At 41.2% G+C, this 12,619-nt stretch overlaps 1 protein-coding gene across 1 annotated transcript; it reads left to right on the top strand.

Annotated features, from left to right (window-relative positions):
* The first annotated feature begins 4,672 nt into the window (after positions 1–4,672).
* LOC126633860 (uncharacterized) lies at positions 4,673–12,392 on the top strand. The gene is made up of 3 exons (XM_050304402.1): positions 4,673–4,859; positions 10,277–10,624; positions 12,139–12,392. The coding sequence occupies exons 1-3, from the start codon at positions 4,673–4,675 to the stop codon at positions 12,390–12,392; spliced, it is 789 nt and encodes a 262-aa protein (XP_050160359.1).
* Positions 12,393–12,619: the final 227 nt, after the last annotated feature.

The following is a 12,619-nucleotide window of genomic DNA, read 5'->3' as shown; positions in this document are numbered from 1 at the left end:
TTACCTAGTTTTGGTTATGTGCTTAAAAATAACGTTAATATAGTTGTTTCGCTTATAGTGAGACCTATCCTGAGGACGAGCGTAGTCAAGCAAGGCTTGGGGGTTACGACCCTTCCACATATCAGTAAGTGGGCTTTTGGTTTTCAGTATATATATGCTAAGTATTTTCCAAGAAAACTTATTTAAACGGTTTATGTTCTTGAAATGCCATGTCAAATATTTGCTATATTTAGAATATACAATTATTAGTTATAAATATTTTGGTTGATACGGCAGATGTTTAGGTAAGTCAAGGTGAGTTTATATGCTGTGATTGATGGGTTATACTATTGTGATAATGCTTAAATGCATAGAATTATTATCCTGCATCTTGGTGTTAGTGTTCCGCCCAGGGCTGGGGCTTAGCCTTCACATGATCATTCACCTGCCACACCACACGCTCACCTTGGATCTAAGGCAGGTGCTAGCCTGTCATACAGACCACATTAGGTGGTTCCGACTCGTAGATGACTTGCGATACTTTACACATCCTTCATGTGATCGTAGCACTTGAGTGTACTTATTTACACCCAGCGTGTCGTACAGACCACATTAGGTGGTTCCGACTTGTGTGCAGGAAACTAGTATAGGAGTTATAGACTCAGCTATATAGGTCATGCTAAGTGACTCTGGCTAGCATATCATTTCATATTGATTCAATTAACCTGGTTACTTATTTCACTGCTGCAATATTTGACATGGCATAATATTGATGCATTTTGTTATTGAGCTTGGTTTTGAGATAATTATGTATTATATTTTCTGGGAATTATATAGGTTTTATGGCGAGGGGTTAGAACTTTTGATAAATGAAATGGTTTTGAAAAGCTTTATTTTTGTCCACTCACACTTTCTGTTTTGTGCCCCTCCAGGTTTTAAGTAGGAGTGCTTGTTGGTGGCTCACGAGGATTTAACGGTGGTTCTGATAGATCATCACAAATGTAGGACCATCTTTGGTATTGTATAATTAGTATTTGTCATACTGGACTGCACTTAGGATACCTACGCTCTGGTTATGTGTAGTCACACTTATTCTCGTCTTTCACCTTATCTTATCTAGTGTTTTAGTCAGTTTGGTTTTTATTTATTCGCATTTCTTTATATCATTATGCTTCTGCACTGCGCACATGACTACGTCACTCTCACGTGACGGCCAGCACGCCTTCATTTTAGGTCGGGGCATGTCAGTTTGGTATCAGAGCCTAGTTTTAGCAGTCATGCATATCTTGTGAATATTTTAATTATTTTGATGTCTTCTACCAGAACTATGCCGCCTCGTAGAGAGCCACGTCCTTCAGCTGAGTCCGGTTTCCCTGATATTGCTTAGTTAGGGGACGCTATAGCTAATGCTATTCAGTCTTCGCTTAGTCCTCCCCAAAGGACACCTCTGGAGACTGTGTATAATCTAAAGTTGAATTATTTCATGGGTAATGAAGGACTTGAAGGAGCAGGGCGGTGGCTCAATCATCTTCGTGTGATGCAAAGTTAGGGGAGTCTTCCTCTTATTAGATGCGTTGAGATGACTACCTGGTTTTTAGGTCCGGAACCTGCATCTTTATGGAGATAGGAAACTTATCAGTTAACACCATAGGAAGTTGCTGACTGGGAAGTTTTTAAGCGGTTATTTCAGAAGAGATTCATTCTTCCAGAGTGTATAGATCGTAAGAAGCAAGAGTTTACAAATTTGAAACAGGGGAAGATGTCAGCCAATGAGTACTACATGAGGTTTACTAATTTGTCTCGTTATGATCCGGAGGTTGCTACTAATTAGGTTGAGATGCTTTGTCGTTTCAGGTTGGGTACTTGGAAGAAATTGCGTTTTATGGCGACCATGACTCCTTGTGCTACTTACTAGGAGTTTTATGAGATTTTACTGCGGATTGAAGATTAAAAAAATATGCCTAGTGAGAGCGAGGAGGAATAAGATAACCAGAAGAAGAAAGATGATAAAGATAAAGGTCAATCATCTTAGGGACCTCGTAAGACTCAAAGTTTTAAGAGGAGTGACACTAGTTCTAGTTCTTCTAGCGGAGGTTTGAGTTCCACTGGTTAGAGAAGAGGTGGTAGATTTTCTGGAGGCCCTCGTTTCCAGAGGCAAAGGGATTTTGCTAGTTCTGGTGGTCCATTTTGTTGTAGATGTAACAGTCGACATTTGGGGAGTGCAGGTAGGGTAATAAATGATGTTTTACTTGTGGTCAAATGGGGCATAGGGCTATGCATTGTCCTCAGAATCAGCAGATGCCCCAACAGCCTTCCTTACCACCACCTGTACCGATCTAGCAAGTTCCTGGACCTGTTAGTTTTACCCAGATGGGTCGCAGAGGTGCTTATCATTATCAGGGTAATGTAGCTTCTTATTCTACAGGGAAATATTAGTATCCGCAAGACCCGTATCAACATAGTGGTTATCCTCAGTATTCTGGAGGTTATATGCCATATCCGCCATATTCAGCTGGTGGATCACAATGGTACCCTGGAAGACAATCCCAACATGTGGAGGTTGTTTCTAGTAGTGTAGGATTATCGAGGTAACCTAATCAGCCAGGGCGTAATGTGCAAGGACATAGTGGTCAGACTAGCAGAGGTCGTGGAGGACGACAGCAAGCTTAGGGACGTATTCACCACATTACACTGCAAGATGCTCAGAATAATCCTGATTTGATCATAGGTACGTTGAATATTCTTGGTCATTTTGCTAGAGTATTAATTGATTATGGTGCTACGCATTCTGTTATTTCTCATACGCTCGCTCAGACGACCCAATCTCATCCCACACCTCTTAGGTATGAGTTAGAGTTTTCTATGCCTAGAAGGGAGACATATTATGTTGATTAGGTGTATCCAGTATGTCCAGTATTGGTGGAGGATGTAGTTATGCCAGCTAACCTTATCCCGTTAGATAGTGTTGATTTTGATGTTATTTTAGGCACAAATTGGTTGCATTATAATCGTACCAATATAGATTGCTACGGGAAAATAATTACTTTCCATCATCCTGGATTGCCTAAGGTTACATTTATGGGCAAGAGTAGTGGGGTGAGGTAAGATGTTATGTCTGCCATAAGGGCTAAAAGGTTGTAAGAGAAAGGTTGCAAAGATATTTGTCTCATGTGGTATTGAATGATAGTACTCCTAATAGTGTGGAGAATGTTCGAGTGGTCAAACATTTTCTTGATGTATTCCCTAATGATTTACCTAGATTGCCGCCAGACCGAGATGTGGAGTTCACTATTGATTTACTTCTAGGTACAGATCATATATCTTTAACTCTTTATCGAATGGCTTCTGCTGAATTAAGGGAACTAAAAATCCAATTGTAGGAATTAGTTGATAAGGGTTTTATTCAGCCTAGTACTTCACCCTGGGGAACTCCAGTTTTATTTGGGAGGAAGAAAGACAGGACTTTGAGGCTATGTATTGATTATAGACAATTGAATTGGGTAACAATTAAAAACTGTTATCTGTTACTGCGTATAGATGATTTGTTTGATCAGTTCCAAGACACCTGTGTGTTTTCTAAGATTGATTTAAGGTCTGATTATTATCAATTGAAGATCAGAAATGAGGATGTCCTGAAGATAGTTTTTAGGACTCGTTATGGTCATTATGAGTTTCTTGTGATGCCATTCGGGTTAACTAATGCATCTGCAGCTTTTATGGATTTGATGAATCGAGTGTTCCAGCCATATCTAGATAGGTTTGTTATTGGCTTTATTGACGATATTCTGGTGTACTTTAAGTCTAAAGCAGAGCATGTTCGACATCTTACTTTGGTGTTGAAGAAATTATGGGAACAATAGTTGTATGCTAAGTATAGCAAATGCGAATTTTGGCTGGATCAAGTGGCATTTTTGGGACATGTTATATTAGCTTAAGGTATTCAAGTGGACCCTCAGAAAGTGGCAGCAGTGGAGAATTGGGAGTAAGGTACGGAGTTTCCTTGGTTTAGCAAGTTATTATAGATGGTTTGTTAAAGATTTTTCAGTTATTGCTTTACCACTAACGAGGTTAACTAGGAAGGATATTAAAATTGAGTGGGATGATAATTGTGAGCAGAGTTTCTAGCAGTTGAAGTATTATCTCACTCATGCACCTGTTTTAGCACTTCCAGATGATAGTGGTAATTTTGAGATTTACAGTGATGCTTCCTTGAATGGTCTAGGATGTGTATTGATGTAGCATGGTAGGGTGATTGCTTATGCTTCACAACAATTGAAGCCTCATAAGATGAATTATCCTATTCATGATCTTGAGTTAGCAGCTATTGTCTTTGCCTTGAAGATTTGGAGACATTATTTGTATAGAGAAAAATGTAAGATTTTTACAGATCATAAGAGTCTTCAGTATCTTTTCACTTAGAGGGATCTTCATCTTCGACAACGAAGATGGATAGAGTTGCTTAGTGATTATGATTGCAATATTAATTATCACCTTGGTTGTACAAATGTGGTGGCAGACACACTTAGTAGAAAGTCTTAAGGTAGAATTAATGCTTTTTTATGCTTGTTGTTTCCTTCTTCTTGCAGACCTGAGATTTACTGGACTGAAGTTAGGGGTGGAAGATTGAGAGGAAGCTTTACTTGCTAGTTTCCAGGTCAAACTAATTTTAATTGATCGAGTGCTCGAGGCTTAGATGAATGATGAGGAAACCCAGGAATTAATTCAAGCAAGAAATAAAGGGAGAAAGAAAGATCTAAGGATTAGAGAATCGGATGGTATGCTTATGCAGGATGGAAGAATGTACGCGCCAAATGATGCAGAATTAAAGGAAGAAATTCTTGATGAAGCACATGTATCGGCTTATGCAATGCATCCTGGGGGTACTAAAATGTATCATACCATTCGACCATTTTATTATTGGCCGGGTATGAAAAGGGAAATTGCTGAGTATGTGAGTAGGTCTGCCATTTGTTAGGAGGTCAAAGCTGAGAGGAAAAAGCCATTTGGATTGATGTAGTAACTTCCCATTCCACAATGGAAGTGGGAAGATATTACTATTGATTTTGCGTACAAGCTTCCTCGTACACGAAATGGTTATGATGGCATATGGGTGATAGTTGATTGACTTACTAAATCTGCACATTTTATTCTAATGAGGGAGAAATATTCTTTAAGTCGATTAGCTGAATTATTCATATCGAAGATTGTTAAGTATCATGAGGTTCCAGTTAGTATTATCTCGGATCGTGATCCTAGATTCACTTCTAAGTTCTGGGTAGCATTTCAGAAGGCTCTTGGCTTAAGATTACTGTATAGTACGGCATATCATTCTCAAACAGATGGGCAATTAGAGATGACTATTCAGACGCTGGAAGATATGCTAAAATCTTTGGTATTACAATTTGGTGATGTTTGGCACAAGCGTTTAGATTTAATGGAGTTTGCCTATAACAATAACTGTCATTCAAGTATTGGTGTGTCACCATTTGAGTAAGTCTTGTCGTACACCTTTGTGTTGGTCAGAGGTTGGTGAAAGAGTTTTAGTGGGCCCTGAGATTGTAGATGAGACTACTCAGAATATTCAAGTAATCAAGTCTAACCTGAAAGCGGCTCAGGATCGACAAAAGTGTCTAGTAGATAAGCATGCCACTTACTGGGTGTATAAAGTTGGTGATTGGGTGTTTTGAAGCTATCACCGTCGAAAGGTGTAGTACAGTTCTGGAAGAAAGGTAAGCTAAGTCTAGGTACATCGGACCATATCAGATCACTAAGCGAGTCGGTGAAGTTGCTTACAGGCTTAAGTTGCCTCCAGAGTTATCTAAAGTGCACGATGTTCTTCATGTCTTTATGCTTCGTCATTATATATCTGATCTATCACATGTGATACCTCCTCAACTATTAAAAATTAATCTAGATTTGACTTATGATGAGGAGCCAGTGACGATTTTGGATTGGAAAGATAAGGTTTTGAGGAATAAGACCGTGCGCTTAGTGAAAGTTTTGTGGAGGAATCACTCAGTGGAGGAGGCTACCTGGGAGACGGAGGACCGTATGAGAAAGTTATATCCACGTTTGTTTTATGATTATTAGTGGTTGTATATTGTTGTATGAAATTTCAAGAACGAAATTTTCTAATGCGGGTAGGCTGTGACAACCCGTCTCGAATGTATATATTATTTTATCCTCAAGAGCATTGAAGTTACTATTTTGCCCTTGGATGTTGAGTTATGTTGTGTGAAGTGAACTTTGGTTGTGGACCAATTTATTTTCTTCCTTAGCTTTTGGAACAAATTAGAACTTAGGCTTTATTTTTCTTTTGTTTAGTTTGGTAGCCAAATCTGGACCACACACACACTTTCACCCTCCCGTTGACTTTCTCTCTCTTCTCTATCGGATTTTTCCCATTTTCCGTACAATCGTATGGTCAATCTTTCTACAAGCTTTACCAGTCATGGATCAATACTATGGATGTGGTTTTCATGTTCCTTACAATCCCAGGAGCTTATCTATATTCTTAGTTCGACATAGGGACTTCGAAAACTTGAGAACTAGGGAGCTCCGATGGGGTGCATTGTTCACTTGTTGTGATCGCGGACTTGTCGTCGAGTTTTAGAGTGCTAGGGAGCTTTAGAACTTCTTCACGAAGCTTAGGTAAGAGTTTTGGAGTGTTTTAGACGTCGGGAAGCTCAGGTTTGACAAGTTGTAGAGTTGGCTGGATTATCGAGACTTTTTCCAGCAAGTTTCTGTGAGTTTTAAGACCTAAAAGTGGTAAGGATGTGTTCCTTTCGTCCTAAGCTTCATTTTGGTTTAAATTTCATGAATTTGGTTGAGAATTGGATGAGATATTAAGGATTGAAAATAACCCAAAATTCGGCAATCGCAGAGGTCACCGGCGCTAGACTTCGGCGAACCAAGGTTAAAGGAAGGGACCTTCAAAGTTGATGAAATATGCTAACGGCGTCAGGTATATTTAACGGTATATTTTATTATTAATGTAATATTCCCTAACAGCGTTACGGATTCCGTTTTGTGTGGGCGTGATGGCGTGTGTAGCCGTGCCTTGGCTGGTGCGTGAGGGCGCGTGAGTTGTTAGAAAATTATTCTAAAAATATGGAGATGTTTGTGGAGTTGTGTAGGTCACTTTGGTATATACAAACACCCTAATTGAGCAACATATGAGAAGGTATTACCTAGTTTTGGTTATGTGCTTAAAAATAACGTTAATATAGTTGTTTCACATATAGGTGAGACTTATCTTGAGGACGAGCGCAGTCAAGCAAGGCTTGGGGGTTACGACACTTCCACATATCAGTGAGTGGCTTTTTGGTTTTCAGTATATATATATGCTTATTATTTTCCCAGAAAACTTATTTAAATGGTTTATGTTCTTGAAATGCCATGTTGAATATTTGCTATATTTAGAATATACAATTATTAGTTATAAATGTTTTGGTTGATGCGGCGGGCGTTCAGGTAAGTCCAAGTGAGTTTATATGTTGTGATTGATGGGTTATACTATTGTGATAATTCTTAAATGCATAAAATTATTATCCTGCACTTTGGTGTTAGTGCTCCGCCCGGGGCCAGTGCTTAGCCTTCACGTGATCGTTCACCTCCTATACCACACACTCACCTTGGATCTAAGGCAAGTGCCAACTTGTCGTACAGACCATATTAGGTGGTTCTGACTCGTAGGTGACTTGCGATACTTCGCACAACCTTCACTTGAGTGTACTTATTTACACCCAGCATGTCGTACATACCACATTAGGTGGTTCCGACTAGTGTGCAGGGAACTAGTAAAGAAGTTATAAACTCAGTCGTACAGGTCACGCTAGGTGACTCCAACTGGCGTATCATTTCATATTGATTCATTTCACCTGGTTACTTATTTCGCTACTGCAATATTTGACATGGCATAATATTGATGCATTTTGTTCCTGGTTTTGAGATAATTATGTATTCTATTTTCTGGGAATTATATAGGTTTTACGGCAATGGGCTATAACTTTTGATAAATGAAATTGTTTCGAAAAGCTTTGATTTTACCAACTCACACTTTCTGTTTTGCGCCTCTCCAGGTTTTAGGTAGGAGTGCTCGTTGGTGGCTCACGAGGAATTGACGGTGGTTCTGACAGATCACAAATGTAGGACCATATTTGGTATTGTATAATTAATATTTGTCCTGCTGGACTGTACTTAGGATACCTACGTTTTGGTTATGTGTAGTCACACTTATTCTCGTCTTTCACCTTATCTTATCTAGTGTTTTTGTCAGTTTGGTTTTTATTTATTCGCATTTCTTTATATCATTATTCTTCCACACTGGGCACATGACTACGTCACTCTCACATGACAGTCGAAACACCTTGATTTAGGTCGGTGTGCGTCAACAACCCTATATAAACCCCCTTATTCTCTGCAAAACTAAACTCCAATTCTCTTGCTAAATTCTCTAAATTCTCCAAACACTTTTCCCTCAAAATTCTAACTTTGGCATTCCAGGTTCTTCAGCCAAAGCCCCCCTTCATCGTGGGCGTATGAGGCTCTTGGCCTTAACCTAAGGTGTTATTTGTTTTGCAGGTGTAGTTTTGTCCAAGAACAAGGAGGCAGAAATTTGCATCCACAAATTGGTGCTTTCATTGAAAGTTGAGTCACATGCTCAAAGAAGACTTTCGCATCTAAGATTTTTTGTTTCTTTTCTAATTTGTAGATTTTTCGTACGTTCTTATTCTTGGAATTTTTATTTCTAAAAATTCTTTGATAAAACGTAAAAGAAAAGTACAATGGCAAGAGATTCGGAAATCTCGACGAATGAAAATTCCAACATTCAAGGATTAGGACCGCGACAATCTACAAGGCTTAACATAGCGGTAAATGGAGTGACACCCCCACGAGGCACCACCGTGGCAACCCCCACAGTGGCCACCCACAACATGGTTCATGGCGCCACAACCATGGCCTTAATTGTGCCACTTCAACCCTCAAGGGCCCAAGCCCTAGCCGAGTCAACCTGTGCAGCCCAAATCCAACACGAGCCCAATGCGTTGCCAAGCCGAGCCCAAGCCTCGTACCTGTTGCGCCACACGCTGAGCAGCCTACTACCGTGGCCCAACCTGCTCCTATGGTCCAGCCTTCTCCCGGAGTTTCCCAAGCAGCCCAAATCGGCCCAAGATTAGCTCAACCATCTCGACCTTCAAATTTTGGGACCTATAATCGAGCCAGGGGCATTTTCACCACATTTCACCGTAGATTTGACATTTTCTAACTCAAATCTCACGCCCAGAGTCTACCACCTTTCCACTGCTCAATGAGTAGCATTCTTTCCAAGCTCTTTCAACCTAAATGGCGAACAACAAGCGTCTTAGCATAACAGACGACATTGGTGAATAAGCTCTTGCAATGCACCGAGATCCAACATTTCCCAGACGAGGTGTCCCGAATTAGGACAAGGGTAGACGAGGAACCTCTTCGGCAGCGTCCCGAAAAGCAGCCACTCGACTAGCCATGATCCGAGATTTCAGGCATAGTACACTATCAATTGGGCCCCCGAGATATCGTATACTTCTGTCTTAGAGCGCGGAGGAGGGTACACTCTCGACTAGACCCATGAACAAGTATACACTCACGGTTGGGACCATACTCTAATGGTTAATATGAGCAGTCTTCCAGGCGAAGCATTTATTCTTGGCTAGGCCCACAAGGAGGATCCTTCATATCACATCGGAGTAGGCAGATCAAGACGAAGAGAAGCAGTCACTCAATTCGGCTCAAGTTCAATCGGCAGCCTGAGAAAAATTCCTTCGCTTGCCAGGAACGAACCACATATACCATCACCGTAGCATAGACGAGCCGAACACGTAGAAGAGTAGCCTAGACTAGCAGGTTAAAATCAAGGGTAGCTAAGAGCTTCCCTACCCCAATAAAGGAAAATTCAGGAAGAGGTAGAAAGGCTTTTAAACGAGCGATTGCACGATTTCCAACGAAAGAAGTGGCCGATGAAGCACTACGATGGGACACGATCAAATAAGTAGGACACCCTTCAAGAACGAGATCGAGCAGGCAAAGCCTCCACACAAGTTTAACATGCCATATTTCACATCTTTCAAAGTAGATAGAGATCCGGAAAAGCACTTAAAGCACTACTGAAGCATGATGGTCCTTTATTGGAACAACGATGCCCTTATGTGCAAGATATCCACCACTATTTTACAAGGCAAGGCGTAAGATTGGTTTCACACCTTGCCATCACAATTTCTCTGAAGTTTTGATGATCTTTCCTTCGTTTTCACCAAAGAATACTTATCATACCGCTTGATTAAGAAAAAGTCCGAGCACTTGTTCAACGTGAAGAAAAACGTGTTGCTTCGCGATTATGTGAAGAGGTTCAAAGTAGAGAAGGCGAAGATTGTCAGATACGACGACTCGATAGCAAGTGCAGCCTTCCAAAAAAAACTCTTAGTAGACCACCGACTGTTCGAAGAAATTGTCATGAAAGAATATCTAACTCTAGCAGACTCCTTTACTCTAGCAGAGAAGCATGCACTTTGGGATGAGGCTCGACGAGCAGAAAAGGCACCTGAGCAGCCTCAAAAAGAGTCGGCAGTGGCTCCAAAGAAGAAGGATATGAAGCAGTCCAGCAAAAGTAAGGAAGAGGCCAAACGTAGGGACCGACCCATGACTAAAGAAGGCTTGACAACCAAGAACTACTCTAAGTTCTCAATTCTAATCAATTAAATCCTTTGCGACATCAAGAACAAGCCATGGTTCAAGCTGCCAAAACAATCAAAGGGAGATACTTCCAAGTTGGATCACACCAAATACTGCGCATTCCACCAAGGTCCCGGTCACACAATCGACGACTGCTACACTTGGAAGAACTACCTAGAGAAGCTTGTGAAAGAAGGCAAGGTTGATAGATACTTAGACAAGCCAGCTGCGCAGCCTAGAAAGAATGCAGACCACGACGACGAGGAGTCGCCAACCAAGATGATTTGAATCAATGGCATCTTAGCCGAATCCAAGCACTTGAGGGCCACTAACAACTCTAAAAAGAGGAAGATCCAACAACCTCTACTAGTTTCACAAGTCCAAGCAGTCGACATTTAACCTGGACCCATCATTGGCTTCATCGCGCAGGATGCAGAAGGTGTCGATTTTCCACACGACGACGCACTAGTAGTATCTGTCTAACTGGCCCATGCTATAGTTGACAGAATGATGGTCTACAATGGAAGTGCAGTTAATTTATTTCAACTCTCAGTCATTTAGAAGATGGGCCTTTAAAACACAATCATATGCCAAGCAGAGGTACTCATCGGATTCAATGGGCACACCTAGACTGCCATCGGCCATGTCACACTTGACATGAAATGGCCATCAGTTGTCTGAAAGCAGACGTTCAAGATCGTAAACGACCTATCTCCCTACAATGGGATTCTTAGGAGAACTTGGTTGACTAAGCTGGATGCCATCACTTCCGTCAAGTATCAAAAGATCTGATTCTGTATCCCGAGTGGAGGAGTCGAAAAGATCAAGTCTGATCAGGCCACATCTCGACAATGCACTGTGCAAGTATTACAAGAGTCAAGGAAGAGAGCCTCTACCCCCGTAGAGGCTATCGAGGTCCAAAAGGACGAAGAAGCTACCAATAGCAATTACAGCAAACAGATTAAGAAGATGATGCCCAAGCAGACAAGATAAGATGGAAACTCAAAGAGGACACCGAAGACATCATTCTTGATCCCTAGCAGCCGAAAAAGACAGCTAAAATCGGCTCATGTCTAAGCCCAGCCGAGAAGGAAGAACTTATGGCTTTTCTTAGGGAAAATTGAGACATCTTTACATGGTCACCTTCCGACATGCCCAGCATCGATCTCGTGATAGCTTGCCACAGGCTGCACGTTGATCCCGCTGCCAAACCAGTGATCTAAATGAAAAGACATTTCACATCCGAATAAGTAACGATCATCGAGGTAAAATTTGACAAGCTACTGGAAGCCGGATTCATAGAAGAAGTAGCACATTCAGCATGGCTTGCCAATGTTGTGCTATTGAAGAAAAAGAAGGGTAAATTGAGGGTTTGTGTAGACTACACCAACCTCAACAAAGCATGCCCAAATGATCCTTATTCGCTTCCCTAGATCGATGTATTGGTAGATTCAACCTCCGAAAACCAACTGCTCAGCTTCTTGGACGCATACCTCGGCTACAACCAAATAGCCATGTACGAGCCCGATAATGAGAAAACCGCATTCGTGATCGAGCGAGGCACCTACTGTTACAAGGTCATGCCTTTTGGCCTCAAGAACGTGAGAGCCACTTACCTAAGGTTAGCAAACATAATGTTCAAGAAGCAAATTGGGGTAACCATAGAGGTCTATGTCGACGACATCTTGGTAAAGGGCAAGTAGCACCCAGACCACATCTGCAACCTAGAAGAAACTTTCAACATCATTAAAAAGTACAAGATGAAGCTTAACCCTACCAAATGCACATTCGGAGTATCTTCAGGTAGATTCTTAGGATATCTACTAACCCAACGAGGAATTGATGCACATCCTAAGCAAATCCGAGCGATCCTAGAAATGAAATCTCCCACTACCTTAAAGGAGACCCAAAGCTTGACCGGACAAACAAC

The sequence above is a fragment of the Malus sylvestris genome, chromosome 9 (assembly GCF_916048215.2).
Source record: "Malus sylvestris chromosome 9, drMalSylv7.2, whole genome shotgun sequence".
In the NCBI taxonomy this organism is placed as follows: domain Eukaryota; kingdom Viridiplantae; phylum Streptophyta; class Magnoliopsida; order Rosales; family Rosaceae; genus Malus; species Malus sylvestris.
The sequence above is the reverse complement of the archived record's forward strand: the minus strand, read 5'-3'. Positions and strand labels throughout refer to the sequence as shown.

Bases quoted from the DNA above. Each gene is read 5' to 3' on its own strand.
- LOC126633860 (XM_050304402.1), top strand. From the start codon at position 4,673: ATGAATGATGAGGAAACCCAGGAATTAATTCAAGCAAGAAATAAAGGG. The intron at 4,860-10,276 runs GTACTAAAATGT...TTTTCACCAAAG, and splicing joins TTATGCAATGCATCCTGGGG to AATACTTATCATACCGCTTG. The intron at 10,625-12,138 runs GTAAGGAAGAGG...ATGTATTGGTAG, and splicing joins TATGAAGCAGTCCAGCAAAA to ATTCAACCTCCGAAAACCAA.